Source organism: Gossypium arboreum, chromosome 11 (assembly GCF_025698485.1).
Source record: "Gossypium arboreum isolate Shixiya-1 chromosome 11, ASM2569848v2, whole genome shotgun sequence".
NCBI lineage: Eukaryota > Viridiplantae > Streptophyta > Magnoliopsida > Malvales > Malvaceae > Gossypium > Gossypium arboreum.
Window position 1 is genome coordinate 508069 of NC_069080.1, and position 20211 is coordinate 528279.

Consider the following 20211-nt stretch of genomic DNA (forward strand, 5'->3'; position numbering starts at 1 on the left):
ACAGCATGAGAAGCATTGAACTGAACACGCATTTTTACATTACAGATAGTGACCGAGTCTATATAGTATTATGTGGGATAAATTTACAAATGGCTGGCTGGTTGATGTCTAAAGTATAATAAGCTCATATGAATACACACATATTTTTCATCTACTTCAAGTTGTAATTGTGTCATAACAATAATAGTAATGATAGCTGACAATCACTAGCTATCCTTCAAAGAAGGGAAGGCTCTTGAATCTACTAGGCTTCCCACAACCTGATGGACCCCAGCCTATCTTCTGCTTCTCATTATCATAGACCACCAATTGCCCCCTCAGTGATATATCTGCAAATACATACAGAGAAGAGTTCTGAATAAACCAAAAATGGAAAAAAAATATAAAGCTTTACATTGGATTTACAGAGAATACGACAAAATGTAGGTCTGACAGTTTATTTTCTCGAACGAAACATGCATATTTTCCGGACTATATTAAAAGCCAATTAAAGATTATGAACTATGTTAAAACTTTTCTAGAGCAATAAATAAGCTGTGAATAAAAGGTTTTGGTCATACATACATGCAAGTACTAGTGAAAACTATTCTAACCTCCAAGTATCAATGTGGATCCATCATGTACATTGCTTCCATCCAGGATGCCCAAGCATACATTACCCTTCTTCTGCATTACAGGAAACTGCATCATAAAGGGCTACCATGGAACCATCTTGTGTGAAAATAAACTTTTGTTATTCAGACTCGAGTATGAGTCTTGAATATGGGTAAATGTCCCAAACGGACATGTTTAAAATTTTCTTCAATATGGGTATATGCCCTTGTATACCGATAACCAAGTTCAAATGTGCATCAAGCGCATGAACTTCAAGAAAAATGAAAAGTTGGGAGAGACAAAGAAAAGAAACTAGTCCTTAATAGTTGGGAAATCCTTACACTAATGATCAAGTACCCTTCTGGAGGAATATGAAACTTCTTGGATATAATCCACCATTTGCTCCCAAACTGAAGGGTTAAAGTCTTGAAGTACTTTTTAACATCCATAATAGTTCTGCATCCAGAAATATAAGAATAAAAAGTTCAAGCAACCGAGAAACAATTCTTTGCTTCTTATCCCTTACAAAAGGCATTAGAACAGGTTACCTGCAAAATTTCTCCTCAGCTGAAAACAATATGAAAAGAAAATTGGTAAATCTACTTGAGAGTTCCCTCTATTGTGGGTACCTGGATCAATTTAGTCCCTGTACTATTAAAAAGAATCAAATAAGGCCAAATTGGTATAGAGTTAACACTTATTGTTTAAAAAAATATCATTTTTGAAGTTTTTATGGTTTTGTAAATAAAATCTTCTGTAACTGGAAAAAGATAATTTTCAAGACATGTTTTATATAGTAAATGTTAACTTCGTTCCAAACTGGACTTATTTGATTCTTTTAAATATCATATGGACTAAATTGATTCATTTAATAGTAGAGGGACTAATTTGATTCAGTCCCTATAATACAAGGAACTCCCAGGTACTTCAACCAAGGAAAAATCTACCTAATTGAAACAACAGATAGGCTACCTGATAGGAAATGGAGCCCGCCAACAGATTGGAAGTGTTGGATCTGATGCATCTTGGATAAATCCTAGCTCGGAAACCTCACTAAGCTGCATCAAGCAACAGGTAGTCAATACAGTTAGATGGAAAGACTTTCTAAAAAGGTGATTTTGTCTTTCAATCAAGCTGAAGATGGAAATGCTTACAGAAGAGACCAATTCGGCATATGCTTGTTTTGTGAAGTACGTATAAGAACTGCCACTGTCGAACACAACTCCTGCCTTGTCACTGTCTTTTGCACCTAAACTGAGGGAGCTACTTCCGTAATTGATTTTCACAAGTTGTGTGTGGTAAAATTCTCTGAAGATATATAATCAAATTCAAAATAGAAGTAAGAACTCAAAGCTGAAGAGGAACCGAACAGCAGATGAGAAACTGTAGAAGTTAAATGACAAAATAGTTAAGTGATTATGATAATGAAAAGCTAAAGAAGGGAAGGGCAATGCATAATACATGATGCAGCAACTGTTAAATCAAGTGACAGCGCAAAGCTTCCCAACTGAACAATAACTAGTGTAGATGCTGATTGCGACATTTACAATAAATAGCCTCATATTTGCAAGGATATATGTCCAAAAACTAACCTTTGTTACAGCATAGTGAAGATGGAAAAATTAGGGTATATAGGCTTTTCTAGGCTAGGCTACTTTGTAGTTATTTAGATCCAAAACCCATTTTATGTAAAAAAACAAGAAAATTTTTCAAGGAAGCATAAACAAGATGCAAAGTTTCAGAGATTCATGCTCACATTGAAGGGCTTCCAAGCATAGGAACCCATGACATGCCCCGGTTTGGTACAAAATCATCACCTAAGAACATATATCCGCCGGAAGCGACATCTGTTGCAAGGCAATGACCAACCACATTGTTAATAATCCCTTTGCTTGCCAATTGAGAAGGCAAGCTAACTTTAGCCTTGCTTAGTCCAAGAATTCCATCTGTCTTTGATAGTGTGTTCAAAAGTATGCCTTGTTGATCATATGCGCACCTTATAACAGATAAATTAAAAAGTTATTCACACATTTTGGGAGGAAGATTAGATGGATGAATACCCAATAGTCAAGTATGTTGAGAAAAGATACCCGAAAACAACATCTAAGTTGGTAATTGATCCATTTGCAGTCACCAAGTGAAGCTTATCTTTTGCAAGAACCCCCAGGGAGGAGCTACGATCAGCATATTCAATCTCGTAGTCACACTGTTCGCAGGTTTCACAAATTTGAGGCTTCTGATTCTTTTGTACCTCCATACACATTGAGTCCCCTGATGGTACGATATTGACTTTTGTGGGTTTGTATAGAGGATTTGCTCCCTACATCAACCGTATCCATTAAAGTATGCACGATCCCTATTTCAAACATGACGAATGTTTGGGGTTTATTTCTTATTTGATGGCCTTATCTTGATAATTGCTCGTTTTCCCTCCATCTAGGCTCTGTTTTTAAGTGTTTTCATTGTTCAAATAGCAACTAGGAATTCATTACATCAGCTACCAGTAGACAGTGAGAAATGCGTTACCTTGGCACAACTGCTGCAAGGAGCATCGCATTGTATCCATGTTAAGTCACTCCCAGTATCAATGTCAAGAAAATAAGGTCTTTGAGGATTCCCAAGAAGCATGCATGTGAAGTACAATCTGAAAAATTATAAAGAAAAATCGCACATTAAGCAAACAATAAAAGTTATAGCTAATACCGAGTAGTAAACAAATTACAAGAACCACAATCAACTTCATCTTGTATCTCCTGCAGTCAATCTCTAAAGGAAATACACAAGAACTATCGCCACAGCAACATCTTTTTTAACCTTTGGGTCAATGATAACTTTTACAAGATTGACATTTTCAAAGAGCAGCTGCAGCATGATCTATAACTAGCGCTTCTGTTGATATATCTTCGTAAGACAAATTCCCAAACATACTCTGCCAATTGGTTTGATCATTCATATAAACACCCTTCCTACTTGTAGTTGCATAAAACAAAGGGTAAAGCTTTTATATAGGAAACTTTAATGCTCCGTTTGGAAACTTGAATTTGAAAATTTGAATTTGGATTTCAATTATTATGTAAATAGTAAGAATGAAATGCATATATTATAGTCAAATTAGTTTAGATTCAGTCTAATATATATTAGAAAAGTATAAACACAAGGATATGTCAAATCCAAATATATTTTACGGATTTCAAATTCATTACTAAATAGGCTTCTAGCAAATCCATGGATTTAAGAAATGATCATAAAGGTTACATTTCTAAATAATTTACTACTCAATTTACACTATTTTTTGAAATCCAAATCCAAATTCTGAAATCCTAGTTCCCAAACGCTACCTAAAGAAAAGGAGTATTGCAGCAATGCTTTTATTTCGTGTCGACAATGGCCCAAAAAAACAGTGACTAATAATTATAATTATGAAAAGAAGAAGCATTCTTAATGAACGAATCCGAAATAGGTAATTTAAAGATATGAAACGAGACAATCACATTGGTTTTCATAGCTCTCAAATGTACAACAAAGAACAGTATAAAGCTGGCTGCTTGTAATCCAACACAAAGTTTCCTTTTTCTTTTTTCTTTTTTTGGCACCTTAGCATCACAAGCAAAAACTTGAATTACCATAAAATCAACATCTATTTCTCTAATCCATGATGCTAAAGAAAAAGAAACAAGATTTAAACATACCCATCCGGATAAACATTCCCCCTAACAGGCAAAATAGTAGCAGATGAATCCATCACAACAGAATTAGCAGCCACCAATTTGTTAACCATCTTAGTCTCCATTGGACCCCCATTAATTGAAACCACCAAATTCTCCTTATCAACAACATCCACAAACCTCCCCAACTTGAGCTCCAAATCAGCAGCCCCCAGTTTATGATACAAAGGAAAGATAAAAGACTCTGGCTTATTATCATCATCATTATCGTTGGAATTCCTCAGCTCTACAAAAGTACTAGAAAAACACGAACTATAAAGAAGAAGAGCAAAAAGAGAGACACCCAGAAATCCTAACAGCTTTCTGGGGTTTTCAGAAAAGAACCCAGAGAATGAGAATCCAAATTGAGGACTTTGGGATGAAGGTGGAGGTGATGATACAACACGGGTTGTTGGCAAAACCTGGTCTGGCTCTTGGGTTGTGAGGGATTGAGGTAAAACATCATTAGTAAGTGTAAAAGCTGTGATGGTTTTGCCAAAAGAAGGGTTGTCAGATGGTGGAAGAGTGATTATCACAACACCTGTTACTTGTTGTTGAGGCCTTTCATCATCAAAATCCATCTTTCTCAGTGTTTTTCTATTTGATGATCAGATTAAGAGGAGAAGTTGGGGAGTTTTGGGGAACAATTTGTGATTGTATTGTGTTATGGAAGATGAATGTTGTCCATTGGATGAGAAATGGGGAGGTTTTGATCCTTGGGATGCAATGTAAATGGAGGCTTTGAACTGGAATTAGAATAGTTAAAAAGTCGATTCGTTTCCAAACTACAAGTCAATGTGAAGTTTTATGTAAAGACGACGCATTGAATAGAAAATAAAATATCATTTCTACTTTAATACAAATGAAAGATCCTGGAAAGGATCATTTCAGCTCTGACTTGTCCTCTTTCTTTAATGAATATGAATATAATTATATTTTACTTTTTTACTTAAAAATAAATAAACAAATTTTCATATATTAGATAAAAAAATTTACTGTTAAAAATATATAAAAATAATAATTTGACTTTAAATATACCATCACCGTACTTTTACTGTTTTCTATTTTTAATAATAAAATTAAATTCATTCAACATAAATAATAATAATTCTCGATATCTGTGGGAGAATGAAGTCTCGCTTGATTTTTGAGGTTTTCTCATTTAAAAAATATATATATATATTTTTGCATTTATGCATTTCAACTATTTTAATGAAAATAATAAGAACATTTCTTTTATTGTTTTTTAAATCTTTACATTTTTATTTTTATTGTCGGTTTTACAAATTGTTTTAAAAATTCAGTCAATACATTTTGCTTTTAGTTTTAGTGTTTTTCATTTTATTAAAGAAAATGATCTCCATATTAATTTTATCCAATTATTATTTATGATTATGAAAATACGCCTTGGATATTGATGTATTGTGATATCAGTAGCATGCACATAAAGCACGTTTAGTAAACACCATTCAAAAGTATAAAACATCGTAAAGCAAGTTTTGCAAAAAAACAAATACATTCGATCCAACCATAAAACTAGTTTAGCAAAAAATTAAAGTCCCATTCTGTGATGCCAACTTAAGGGAAAGAAAATAATATCAGCAATTAACAAGAAATTTAAAAAATAGGATAAAAATATCATAGAAGCTCCTCTACTAACAGTTAGATTGTATTTTACTCTTTTACTAAAAAAATAAATAAATTAATCTTTGTATGTTAAATCAAAAAGTAACTTGATATTTTCTACTAAAAATTTCATCAATTTGAATGGTTAAAATGGATAAAACTGGTATGACTGACGAAATAACCAAACAATGATACTTGACTTGTCATACGTACCTCGTGTTGATGTACATAGACAAATTTTCAACAGTAGAAATGAATTAAGTTTTTAATAAAAAGAGGAGATTACTCTTTGATCTATAGTATGGGGACGAATTTGTCCTTTTATTGAGTAAAGAGAGTAAAGGGGCAAAATGCAATCCAACTCCTAGTACAAAGACCTCTATGCTATTTTTACCAAAGAAATGAGACCAACTTGCATTATACAGCTCAAGCAGTCACATTCATGTTAATAGTGTAATTTCACAGATTACCATGCTCAACTCTACATTAACTTGTCTTGAAAGAAAAAGAGGAAATATTTGCTAGTTCAAATTATCAATAATCAAAGTCTAAAGCATATGTTCTTTAAGGATTTTAGTATATAAGGATTCCCAACTAGGACCAACAAAGACTGTAAACCTAGTCAGTGGAAGTTTATTACAAGCTGTGATCGAAAGGCTTTCTCATAAATAACCATACAAAAGCCTTGTGATAAATGTATAACTATTGTCAACTCCTAGTTTCTATAAAAAAAATTTTGATTTATAACTTATGGCTAAACCAGTAGCAACAAAATATGAAGTAATAGCTCACCTTGAATGAGAGCCGACAAAGGTAACACCCTTTCCAAATCGGCCATCTGCCTCCATGGGATCTTTCACTTAAGTTTTGGCCTCTAAAGGGGTATTACCTTCTATCCCATTAAAAAAACAAGGGTTCTAAACGTCGGCATGTCATAGGTTCAATAAAATTCCATAGAAAGACTGAACTCCGAGATTGTGGTGCCTCAGGACTGTTGTCTTTCTGCTTCACTGCTAAGTGATAACGATGACACATTATCCACCTAAATATCTAGACTTAACTCCACTTAGTACTCCACTTAGCATCACTGACTGAAGTTTTCCTCCGGCTTTTGCTCTTTTTAAGAAGCAATGAGGCATGGTCAATATCTCGGGAAGTTGAATGGTCTTCACCCCTCAACCACAGCAAAGCCTGAGCAGCTGCATCCTTCTCTGCAAGTTTCTTGCTGCTACAAGACTGCCCAACAAAATCCAGCCCATTAAAGATGACTGTAGATCGGAACTGGTTGTTCTTTAGTTGCTTTGTCTTGTAAGTGGGTGGTCCATGTCCAGCCCTGGCAAGGACTGTTTGCAGATGATTCTTCGAATTATCAGCCTCGCTTTTACCTGGTGTTTTAATAGTAGCTGTTTTCTTTGAAGACAACGTCACCTGACGGCCAAAGACAAATCTACCTTCACATCGATCTTCTGAGACCAGCAATCTTACTGCCGAGAGGAGCTCATTGCTAGAATGCATGTCTAATGTAGGATCCAAAAGCTGCCAACAAACCATCCACATAAATTAAATGTTCGAGATGTTAGCTTTTGGCAGTGAATTGAAAGAGAATGGCATAAACAAAGATAAGAAACTAGGATTTGTAAAGTAGGAAATCCAAATTCAGGAGAAAATGAAACCAAAAAACAAACTAGCTCTCTAGATTTCATCAAAATATTGGACCTATAAGGCAAAGATAATACTTACTTTCCTCTGAACTAGTTCTTCTAGCTCTCTTTTCACGCTTAAATACATAACAGCTAAAGCAGGTTTCATGAAGAACTCCAAATATCCTCCCAACATCTTCAGATGTCCATCCTATCAACACCCAAGAAAAGGTTCAACATAAATTCTATGCCAAGTAAGACTGAATTGAGGCAAATAATCTTCACTCCAAGAAGAAATGGAGCACGCAAATATAACAATTCAATTGAGTAACTTACTAGTCCACCTCTAGAGATGTTCCCTCCAAATAACAGCAGTATGGAATCAGAAACACCAGTTGAATCGCGGAGGAATACTGCATTCACTTTTACCTTTTCATTGAAAACCAGCCAAGGGTATGGAACTTTGGGAACTTCAGCATTCACCGAATTCTAATTTATGTCAAACAAACAAGTTGAAAATCAATTAATAAATAAGTAATAAATTTGAAACTTAGCATTCCGATGAACTAGTTCTTTACCATTCAAGCAGGTTACTTGAAACAATGAATTATGAAAGGAAAAAGAAGACCAATGAAGTAGAATGCAAATTACCGAGTGTAAAAGAACTTGACCATCCTCCATTGTTTTCAGTGCAATTGACTTCTCTTTGTTCTGTAAAATGAAATTGCATAAGTGCATATTTCATTAAATATATTTAAAAAAAAAAGCCTAATAATCCTAAATGATGGATAAAATGTAAGGCATTGACCAGACAATTCTTTTTGATAAATAAAAATACTCTTTTATCATCCTTCCCCATCAGAACATCAACATAGATGAGAAATATATGTGAACAAAGAAGCGTAAACAAAACAGAATAACAACAGCAGCAGCAGCAGCAACAATAACAACAGAACAATATTTGAGTGAAATGCTGCAAAACTCACCACAACAGAGCATATCCCTGGAAACAAGCCAGCACAAATAACTGCCCTGACAAGATGTTCATCGTGGCTCCACTTATTGCAGTTTTCTACATTTTGATCAACTAGACCGGCATCCTTGAGCAAATAGAAGAACTGCTTTCGTAGAGAGTGAATAGCCTTGAGAGTTTGTGCAGAAAGAAAATTCTTCCAACAATACTCATAACCAGACTGCTCCCTTTCAGCTTCTTTCCAACCCTCATAGGCTCGGATAACTGCAATATGATCACTGTATTCCTGGCCAGCGAATTGGGCTTTTGCCGTTTCAGCAAGCTGCCACAATGAGAAAGAAAGATTAAAAGGGCTCCCAATAAACATCACAAGCATAATTTTCCCAAGTTCTAAAGTAATAAACTCTGTTTATGCATCATCAAACCAAAAGAATAAAAGAGTACAGAGCTTCACACTTATCTAGATATTGGGAAATAGGGAGATTCAAACCCTTAACCTTATTCAATATTTAAGGTTAATACCAATTGCAAGTCAAAGCAGGAGAAACTACAACCCAGAGTCTTCGATTTTTACAATAACTAAAGATGACAATAATATAGAAGAATGAAACAAAGAGGAAAAGAACAAATGAACACATCTTTAAGGAACATAGGAAATGCATAGCATTAAGATGTCAAAAGGACAATGCTGGAAGAAAGACCGATTCTAAAATTTACACCTAGAAACAAGACAAAGAACTTGAATAAAGATGCTGGAAAAAGATTCATATTAAAATTCACATTTACAAAAGATTAAGCTAGAATAAGACAACAAACTTACATCCTTCTTATCAAATGGCATCAGGAATGGATCACGGACACTGAGCCCAGCAACAACAGTCATTATTGGATCCAAACAGTTCAAAATAGCTCCCAGTATCAGCATTTTTCCGAGTTTAGGCTCAACAGGAAGCATTGACAAGTTGCGTCCTGCAAGGTCACTTTCTTCATTAAAAAAAAAAATATATCCATATTTGAAAACCTATGGTCCTTTACAATAACTAATTGCCATACCTAGCACTGTCAAATTCTCGTTTTCATCTAAAGCTCCAATAATCTTCAGATATTCAACAGCATTTTGTACCTGTAAAGAAACAAAATGCATGAACCAATATGTACAATATCATATGGGGAATGCCAACAGTTAGAAGTAATTGCAAATTACCGACAGAAGTTCTGGAGGCTGCAATGCCCTAGAAAGGAACTCGGTGATACCTCCAAGCTCTAGACTTTTGATTTGCAAACATAAAGACTGCAATGGTGTCCTTAAAAGCTCTGGAAGTTGATAATCAGCAAAAGTATCGTAAACACATTTGGGATAAAGATGGTAACACTCGCCAGGTTGAACACGACCAGCTCTTCCCCTTCTCTAAAGAACAAAAACAGAAAGTAGCATGTCAGTCTAGATAATGAAGTCAAATAGAACAATAAAATTAATCAACTAAAGGAAACTAATCACTATAAATAAGCTCCACTAAGTAGCAGCAAACATTCTTTTGACAAAACATTGTTAATGGCCTACATCAGGTTGTAAGTTAGTTGGACACACAAATTGAATACTGATGCTATGGAAGGTTAAATTCCCCGAATACGTGCAAGTCGATAAAAACAGTTCCTAAGCAAAATTACCATAAAGTTCATAACCATAGCATATCTGGGCCTATATCACCTAAATCAGCAAAAAGGCCATTTACTTCCATGTTCTGTACCATGATTTTCACTGGTATTGAAAACATTGGACCACTAAAAATAACATTGAATGAGGTGTTTTCGCCAAGCACATGGAGATTGTCATTTGAGAAAACATATATTTTTTTATATTTAGGTTTTCTAACAAGTAACAGTTAGAAAATTGGCAACTATAAGAAGTACATCCAATATAGCGGATGCATATAGAAACTCAACTTCATATGTAAATCCCTAACTGCAGATATAGTAATTAGATAACTATCAGAAGTCTTACTTGCCGGGCAGCAGCCTTTGATATCCAAGATGGAAGCAAACAAGGAGTATTATTTAATGCATCATAGGATGTTTCTTTTGCCTTTCCACAATCAACCACAAAAACCACATCATTGATGGTGATGCTAGTCTCAGCCATATTAGTAGCTAGAACTATTTTCCTCACTCCATCTTCTGGCTTTTCAAATATTAACCTCTGCATGCCAAGAAACATGAAAGAAAAAATTGTAAAAGAGGAAGTGAAGGAAGGGAAACAAACCAAAGAGCAGTTACTGAAAATCATCATTCTTTCAAAAGCAAGAAAAAATATTTTGACCAGTTAAACCGTCCATAGCTACTAACAATATGCGCAGGATATGGAAAGTAAAAACTGTATTCACCTGCTCAGAGCTAGGCATGGAACCATGGCATGCAAGCAACAACACCTTGCTCGGGTCACCTAGGAAAGGATGAGCCTGGAGCTTATCTTTTAGAGAATTTATGTCATCCCAACCAGTCATGAAAACCAAAACAGCACCACGCCTCTCTTTCCTCACTATGTGGCAAAGAACATGCTCAATGAGATTGAAGCCAATTGAATCAGGATTCCAACAGGACAAAGATTCTCGTGTGCGTAAACTATATCCCCTGAAATCAGCATCTTCAAGTACATCCTGTCCACAAGTTCAAGGGCAGAGATGAAAATTTCAAAAACAGGCAGCCTATACTTGACAAAGAATTGCAGTTTTCACAACCAAAATCATGCAACAAAAGATTAGATGACCTTGCAAAAATTTCAATACCTCAACAGCAGAAGTTAGCTGACTCTTCCTCTTTTTAAAAGATTGGGCCTGCTTCTGCATTTTCCACATCTTTTCTTGACCATAATCATCAATTTGATTATATGGAGTTAACCTGTATCCAGTCATCTCTAGAATATTCTCCAGAAAATGTGCTCGTACAGGATATGTAAAACCCTGAAAACAAAATAAACCACAATACAGATAACAACAGAAAATTGTTTTTTTTAAAGGAAAGAAAGTTGGGGGTGTTCTCCTTGTAGCCTTCTTTAAGTGTACATACGATATGTATCAATTCCACCATCAAACATTCAACTTTTCACTCCCCACTTATGAGTTCAGGCACTCTTCAAACAAGCATAACTGTACAACAGCTAAATGCTTCAGCTCGTAGGTTTTAGCAACTGAGTTATAGCTCTTAAAATTACATACCTAGACTTCAATTCTGTTCCTTAATTACAATATCTGTCAACAAAAACCTTATTTTTCAAGCAAATCAATAATGACAATATTTACATTCAAAATTCATTTAGATTCATCAAAGGGAACCCAAGCATAATTTTTAAAATTCATTTAGATTCGTAAGTAATTATACTTGCATGACTACAAACACAAATGCAAATGACAAATCAGTTGCTAATTGATAGATACCTCTTCTTTACACAAAAAGAAACATAAATTTGTTATAACACCAAGTAGCTTATGCTACTAGGAACACTGTGGATGGAGAGCTGGAGAAGGAATCCACCATGTCAATAACAAACATACAATCAATCACTTGGTGGAATTATGGAATTGCATTGTAATACTACCGGTCCAATATTCAAATTATCATAGCAGAACTTACAGGGATATGGATTGTTGGGGCACCACCATAGTAAGAAGAAAAGAGTTCGGCATTTAAGGTTGCACTCATCAAAATCAACCTCAACTCTGGCCGACGTGGAAGGAGATCTTTCAACACAATAAGAAGAAAATCTGAAAGATATGCAACCGATGGTTAATGTCACAGAAAATATCACTATAACAGTATAACATTCAACAAGATCCCAAACTCACCTTCATTCATTCCTCGTTCATGAATCTCATCAACAATAACATGACTTACACCTCTCAAATCTCTGTCAACAAGTAGTCGCCTAAGTAAAATGCCAGTTGTACAAAAAAGGAGGCGAGTGTCTCTCCCTTTCATTCCCTCAAGGCGTACTTTATAGCCGACCTTTCAAGAATAACATACCATATAATTAATCACCAAGAAACACAAATAAATTCACATTTCACAAGCATGAATTATTAAAATAAGATGAATGGCATAATTGCAGAAACTAACAGATTCTCCCAATTTCTCCCCTCTTTCAGCAGCAACTCTTTCAGAAACAGCCATAGCAGATATTCTTCTAGGCTGAGTACATATAATACTACAGGAAGCTCCACGAGCAGCTTCAATCTCAGACTCTAATATGTACTGAGGAAGTTGTGTGGTTTTACCACAACCAGTTTCGCCAGAGACAACAACCACCTGCAAGATCAAAACACATAGCAACATTTCAAATAACAAAAGAATCCACAAGTAACAACGGAATACAGAGCACTACAAATTTTCTTAAACAATATGGACAACGATGATAGCATGAATGCAATAAAAATAAAAATGATTTGTCTACTTCACTTTTAATCTTATTCCTGAATCCTAAGGTACATCACACTAATTTTTTACATCAATATTTTGGTAGTAATGATTAAGCAAAATAATGATACAAATAAAAGAAGGGAGTTGATCAATTCTCTTATTGCAATCAATCCTATAAATATTTTATATTTCAATATTAGTTCATTTTGTTGAAAGAATAGATGCAGCTAGGGGATGCCAATTTGGAACTTTATATAATTTTGTATTTTCATTGGATATCAAGGTTTGTAGGTTACAGCATGCATCAATTATAATTTTGATGATTCTATACCAGAATAGACCTATAAATATGATATAAAAACTGCAACAGTAGGAAACTGAAATGAATTGCAGTGACATCAATTTCACCTGATTCTGTGAGATAGCATTTAGCAATGCATCTCTCTCTTTATATGCAGGCAAGCTTCTACGAAATTCAAGCATCTTTTGGCCTTCAGGAGACTCCTATAGAAGATAGATATTAGCAACATTTAAATTACTGAAAGAAAGGGGCAAGCATGCATATAAAATACATAAAAGAGAAATACAGGATGTACATATATTCTCTCAATTACTAATTTAAATATACACTGAGCACATACTATCTATTTTCTTCTAGGACCTAAATATTTCAAATCCATAAAAAGCCAAAAACACAAAGGGGGCAAAGGAAGAATAAAAAGATCACAGACAACACAATTAGGCATGAACGCCCCAAACAGAAGGAGAGATGCCACACATATGCATGAACTAATTCGTATATATCATAAACATAAAAAACGAACTATTGTAAGGTGAACCTAGGATGACTGAGCATAATTAAAGAAATCGAAAAATGAAACCTGCCATTCTTGTTGCTTATCACGTATTTGCAAACTTCTCCGTCGAAGAATTCTCTCCAAGGCAACACTATTCTGTGCAAAGGGCTCTGGATTAACAGGTACTTCATCTGCAGCAGGTATTCCACCACTACTTGATCTAATCAAGGGCTTATCCAAAAAGCTACCACTGCTCATAGCCTTATGAGAAAGGTAAGCTTTGAGGTGAAGGTCTACATCTCTTTGCAAGCCAAAAGGTAAGACCACCTGATAGTAGGATAAGAATTTTTTTAGGAAGAGCAAGATAGGCAAAAAGATACAACATATAAGAGCATTAAGAACTACTCAGAGACTTCAGTTAATATTCTACAAAAATTGCCTACTTTATGCAAAGACTGCATGAATATTGTGCAAGTCTTTAAAGAGCTCTAGAAGCATATCCCTTATCTGTTCGCATACACACTCAAGTGAAAAAGAAAGAAAATGGGTAAGTACTGGATGGATGTACCTCTCTTTGTGGACGCTTATCATCAAGATCAGATCTATAATTTGGCAATGGAAGTTTACTAAAAACAACCACCTTTGCATATTGACGACTGCCAAGACAGATTATATTTCAGAACTCAGTCACAATAGCAAAAAATGGGGAAAGATGGATAAAAGATACAACATGCATGCAATGATAGAACTTAAACCACCTATTTAAACCCATTCTCGTTGCCAGAACTGAAAGTTGCTCAAAGTCACGCCTATCCTTCCTCTCCCTAGATACTACCTCTTGCTCATCTTTGTTGCGAAGAAGCATAGTCAATTTCCATCTCCATTCATCAATATTATCAAGCGTTGAAGCACCCTAACCGACATGAACAAACAAAAACCAAGCAACCGTCCATCAATAGATATAAGAACAAAACTACGAGAACATGTTTCTTTTCAAAACAAACTCAACATTTAATTTGAGTAGCAATGAAAACAGTCCCAAGTCAGCTAACCAACTATTCATAAAACTGATAATTGACTCAATAGTGATTGGAAAATCATTATTTTTCCATTGCAAAGGCCAACACCTCGCAATATGATTAAAAGGTACAACAAACTCCTCTCCACCCTCTAACTTAACGGCAGCAAACAAAAAACAAAAACAAAAAGTGTATCTAAAAAATCTTTAAAAAAAGGGTATCTAAAAACCCAACCATTTGACTCTGAGACTGTGGAGACCCAAATTCATGGTCCGAATCATCGCCGGAAACATCCTGGTAAGCATAACGGCCATAACTAGAGCTTTGCAGCTCCGAATAAGGCAAGGCAACGTTCCTCCAATCCAAGGCAATAGTCCTGGAAGAAGAAGCAGCAGTCCCAGACTTTGAGCACCTAACGAGGCCATTCCTCAAATGCAAACGCCGGAAAGAACCAGGGGATTGGGTCCTGGGGACAAAGGAAAATGAACAAGGTTTTAAAAGGATTTTAGGGGAGTTGTTAAGTTGGAGGGAAGCAGGTCGCAGAGACATGGCGGTTGTCCTGAGATAACCCTGAAATATAGCCGAGTAACATGACATTTTTTGGCGGATTGTTCTGGTATTTAATCCTTTTTCAGTGGGGTTTTGATTACATTTGAAGATGCTCGTTAGGGTTTTTGTGAAGAGGGGGTTTTGGGTTTGCTTTGAAGAGATGAGCCTATGAAATTGTTTATGTGGCCATGTAAAGGAACTGTATTCTGCGGCTGCTGGCTGTTCCCGTGTGTCTATTTGGGGCATAAATTACCCTCTAATTTAAAAAAAAAAAAATTTCCAGTCCTCTTGTCTTATTAATATTGCCTTCTGAAATTTTCTAGGGGTAAACTACGTTAGTAATCACCTAATTATTTATAAATATCTTTTTTAGTCACTCAACTATAAAAAGTTATAAAATTATCACTTAATTATTGGTTTTTTTTTGTAACTCAACTATGAAAAGTTACAATTTGACCACCTAACTATTCAATTTTTTTTGTTCAGCACTTGTCTAACTATGACAAATTTTAAAACTATCATAATAGCAACTTTAACTCTCAATATTTACATATTGTGTAATTTAATTTTCTTTTACAATTTTACTTTTATTTGTGACATTAAGGATTAATTCTTAAAGAATGAGAAAAAGATGAAAGTTACATTATCTTGGATTTTTAGTTGTTTTGTTTTTTTGTATATTTTCAATCAAATTTAATTAGTAATTTTTTTATTCTTTTTAGGTGAAATGGTTATAAAGAAAAGCAAAATAGCAAAAAGACTAGATACATAATGTGTAAATGTTGAAGGTTAAACTTTTTAGAATAAAGACTAAATTGACACAATATATAAATGTCGAGAGCTAAAATTGTTATTATACCAATTTTAAAAGCTGTCCATCTATTAATAAAAAAGATGAGATTAAATAATTGAATTATCCTTTAATAATTTTTCATAATTGAGTGACAAAATAATTTAGTAATATTTAATTGACTAATAATGTAATTTACCCAATTTATTACCATTATCCCACAAAAGTTGGAGATAGTGCTTTTCAGCTTGCATGAGTTTACTTGCATAATAAATCTGGTTCTTAAACTTTATTAGTTTTATATTAGTTTAAGAAATTAGTAGTTTTCAATTTTTATCTCTAAATCTAAACTTGGATTTCATTAGAATATAATGTGTAAATTTTTAAAATTGTATCAGGTTATAATCGAAATAATAGAGTTAAAATTTAAACTATGCGTCTATCAATTTGAGAAAATAAAATATGTAAATTATAATAATTAAATATTTTAAAAATAATAAAATAGCAAAATAGAAAATTTACAATAAATAGAAATTGAAAATGAACAAAAATACAATGAAAAATGTTAATTTATTTTGAAAAAATGTTAATTCATGTTGAGTGTAATGACAACACATATTATATTTTCAAAAAATATGTAAGTTTGAACTTTGGAGATAACATTATTGGAGGTGATATTCACTTTGAAATGGACCTTAAAACGGATGAAAAAAAGAAATAATTCAAAAATTTCATTTAAATTGTTGTTGTATGACATTATCCATTTGCATAGTCTACATGAATTGAAAGTTATATTTTTATTTTTATTTATCTATTATTCAAATTTTTTTCATGAATTTATTGACCAAAATTCAAATAACTTTCTTCTATAATTTTGTCACTAACCATTAGATTAATTTAGATTTAAAAATATTTTTCTGCTCATCAATTGTTATTAATCTATTGTCTTGGTTGTCAAATCGTCACTAGTAGCTCACTAGTTGAACTTAAGAAAAAATTATAATCCAATGATTTAAATAAAATGTTTTGAATTGTTCAATTACTAAATTTAAATAAAACTTTCTAATAATTTAACAATTATTTTATAACTTTTGGAAGTTAAGTAACTAAAATATAAATTTATTAATAGATTAGTGACATCGGATGAAATTCACCCAAACTAAAAAGCTCAGGCAAACATCCCTCTAAACCCTAAGCTAAGGCTTCATTTGGGTTACCTTATAGAAACACTTGTGAAGCAACCTCAATTCCAAATAATTTTGGCAACTTCCAAACAACCCTCTAAACCCCAAAAAATCAAATACGAGAAGCCTTGCTACTTTTGTCTCCCCCTCTCTAATATCGGAACTCGACTCTCTCGATCCCACTCTTCTAGAACTCTCTTGATTCCAGTGTTTTTCCCTGCACCTCCGATCCACTGAATCAATTTCCATACTCACCGGAAATGGCAGCCGTTACAGCAGCTCAGCCGCGCTCTTCCAAGACAGAGTCGTACGTTGACAACAAGCGCAAAGAAGACATCCGCCAAGCCAACATCAAAGCAGCTCGAGCCGTTGCCGACGCCGTTCGAACTAGCTTAGGTCCTAAAGGTATGGACAAAATGATCTCGACCGCCAACGGCGAAGTCATCATAACCAACGACGGCGCCACTATCTTGAACAAGATGGAAGTCCTCCAGCCCGCCGCTAAAATGCTCGTAGACTTATCTAAATCGCAAGATTCTGCTGCCGGTGACGGTACCACTACCGTTGTCGTCATCGCCGGCGCCCTTCTTAAACAGTGCTTATTGCTTCTTACCAATGGTATCCATCCTACTGTTATCTCTGATTCTCTCCACAAGGCTTCGACTAAAGCCGTCGATGTACTCACCGCCATGGCCGTCCCTCTCGAGATCTCTGACCGTGAATCTTTAATCAAATCCGCCAGCACTTCGTTGAACAGCAAGGTTGTTAGCCAATATTCGACTCTACTGGCACCGTTGGCCGTTGATTCAGTTCTCTCGGTCGTGGATCCAGCAAAACCGGATATGGTTGATTTACGAGACATCAAGATTGTGAAAAAGCTGGGCGGAACCGTGGACGATACTGAGTTAGTTAAAGGGCTGGTTTTTGATAAGAAAGCGAGTCATGCAGCTGGAGGACCAACCAGAATGGAGAACGCAAAAATTGCGGTAATTCAATTTCAAATTTCCCCTCCTAAAACTGACATTGAACAGAGTATTGTAGTTTCAGATTATACTCAAATGGATAGGATATTGAAAGAGGAAAGGAATTACATTTTGGGTATGATTAAGAAGATCAAGGCAACGGGTTGTAATGTTTTGTTGATTCAAAAGAGTATTTTGAGGGATGCTGTTACTGATTTGTCATTGCATTATCTGGCCAAAGCTAAGATTATGGTTATTAAGGACGTTGAGAGGGAGGACATTGAGTTTATCACCAAGACCTTGAATTGTTTGCCTATTGCTAATATTGAGCATTTTCGAGCTGAGAAGTTGGGGCATGCTGATCTTGTCGAGGAGGTTTCACTTGGTGATGGGAAAATTGTTAAAGTTACTGGGATTAAGGATATGGGAAGGACTACTACTGTTTTGATTCGTGGTTCAAATCAGTTAGTTATCGATGAAGCCGAGAGGAGTTTACATGATGCTTTGTGTGTGGTTAGGTGTTTGGTTAGCAAGAGGTTTTTGATTGCCGGTGGCGGTGCTCCGGAGATTGAGTTGTCCAGGCAGCTTGGTGCTTGGTCTAAGGTGTTGCATGGTATGGAGGGCTATTGTGTGAGGTCATTTGCTGAAGCACTGGAAGTTATTCCTTACACGTTGGCCGAAAATGCTGGGTTGAACCCTATTGCTATTGTGACTGAGCTGAGGAATCGACATGCTCAAGGAGAGATCAATGCTGGGATCAATGTGAGGAAAGGACAGATTACTAATATCTTGGAGGAGAATGTAGTGCAGCCTTTGCTTGTAAGCACAAGTGCAATTACACTGGCTACAGAGTGTGTGAGAATGATTTTGAAGATTGATGATATCGTTAATGTTAGGTAATTTCATGCTCTGGAGATGATATGTGTTTCTCTAGTTATCTTTTGCATCTTTTGGCTATTTGAATTAGTGGTTTTGTTTCTTTCTAGACTCGACTATGGTATCTACTGCCAAATATTTGCTTTCATCGAGGATATTATATGGTGGCTTTTTCTTGAATTTTCTTTTTTGTTTGTTTGTTTTCTTTTCAAAGCTGTGTTTTTTGGTGAACAATGAAACGATACACATGCAGCATGCACATCTTGCCATTCAAGCACTTCTCTAGAATGAGAATTAATGTTTTGCAGATTTGACTTCAATACAACATGTTTTGATTGGAATACTAGATGTGATTGTTTAATAAGTTTTAAGTGTAATAGTTATAATAAAGTAGTGATATGATTGTTACTATAAGTTGAAGCCTTTGTTACTTGCCCCGAATGTCAGTTTTGGATATGGTTCCGTTTCTTTCACAGGAATGTTTAATTTTTAAAATTTTTTCATGCATTGGAGGGTCCTTGGAGTGTTATACCCCAATATTTATATCCGAATGTTGGACACGGGTACTCCAATAATAATGAATAGTTGGAGCATATGTTGAAGCTACAGACATTTAATTTCTCTATCATCACGTGCTGTATGGTTAGATTTTTGTAAACCTTTCAATGTATTTGGAGGATATTTGAAGGTCATATCCCCGTATTCATATGTTGGAAATAAGTGTTAGATATAATAATTACTTCAAGAAGAAATCAAGAGTCCGAACAATATAGTTGGCATCCTATCGTATATTTGGAGGGTCGTATCTCCATACTTGAGTCTGAAAATGCGTTCAATATAAGTCCCTTAACATTGGTAAGGTATGAAAAATCAAGAGTCCGAGCAACGTAGTTGGCATCTTATCATGTTTTTGGAGGGTTCAAATCATCATTGTACAATATATATATATACTTAAGAGAAAAAATTAAAAATATACATTTGATTCGACATTGAGTCCGGTAGGTTTAGATGGGTACTCTCGCATTATTGTTTATTATACATGCTTTTACATTAAAATTGTAGGCATGTGAAGATTTCAGCAGCAGTG

At 34.9% G+C, this 20211-nt stretch overlaps 3 protein-coding genes across 7 annotated transcripts; 1 reads left to right on the plus strand and 2 right to left on the minus strand.

The window, feature by feature from the left end:
- Positions 1-15: 15 nt before the first annotated feature.
- Positions 16-5196, minus strand: LOC108456739 (aspartyl protease APCB1). Of its 5 annotated transcripts, none has more exons than XM_053021533.1 (9): positions 4284-5196; positions 3121-3238; positions 2685-2914; positions 2351-2590; positions 1749-1902; positions 1567-1652; positions 936-1050; positions 565-663; positions 16-329 (listed from the first exon to the last, which is right to left on the minus strand). In XM_053021533.1, exons 1-8 carry the CDS (start codon positions 4877-4879, stop codon positions 589-591), a joined length of 1614 nt encoding a protein of 537 aa, XP_052877493.1. In that variant the 5' UTR covers positions 4880-5196; the 3' UTR covers positions 16-329; positions 565-588. The 5 variants fall into 5 exon arrangements, 4 of the variants coding, with proteins under 4 accessions (XP_052877493.1, XP_017610861.1, XP_017610860.1 ...); XM_017755372.2 differs by having other exon boundaries at positions 565-666; positions 4284-5194; XM_017755371.2 differs by having other exon boundaries at positions 594-663; positions 4284-5186.
- A 1286-nt stretch (positions 5197-6482) lies between these two features.
- Positions 6483-15620, minus strand: LOC108457020 (DExH-box ATP-dependent RNA helicase DExH3). The gene is made up of 19 exons (XM_017755815.2): positions 14998-15620; positions 14503-14657; positions 14313-14400; positions 13829-14071; positions 13356-13451; positions 12648-12836; positions 12377-12536; positions 12165-12295; positions 11321-11494; positions 10919-11191; positions 10540-10734; positions 9742-9945; positions 9591-9660; positions 9358-9506; positions 8551-8859; positions 8216-8275; positions 7901-8053; positions 7665-7775; positions 6483-7460 (listed from the first exon to the last, which is right to left on the minus strand). The coding sequence occupies exons 1-19, from the start codon at positions 15556-15558 to the stop codon at positions 6981-6983; spliced, it is 3801 nt and encodes a 1266-aa protein (XP_017611304.2). The 5' UTR covers positions 15559-15620; the 3' UTR covers positions 6483-6980.
- Positions 15621-17306: 1686 nt separating this feature from the next.
- Positions 17307-19449, plus strand: LOC108457061 (T-complex protein 1 subunit delta). The gene has a single exon (XM_017755878.2). The coding sequence runs from the start codon at positions 17547-17549 to the stop codon at positions 19146-19148; it is 1602 nt and encodes a 533-aa protein (XP_017611367.1). The 5' UTR covers positions 17307-17546; the 3' UTR covers positions 19149-19449.
- Positions 19450-20211: the final 762 nt, after the last annotated feature.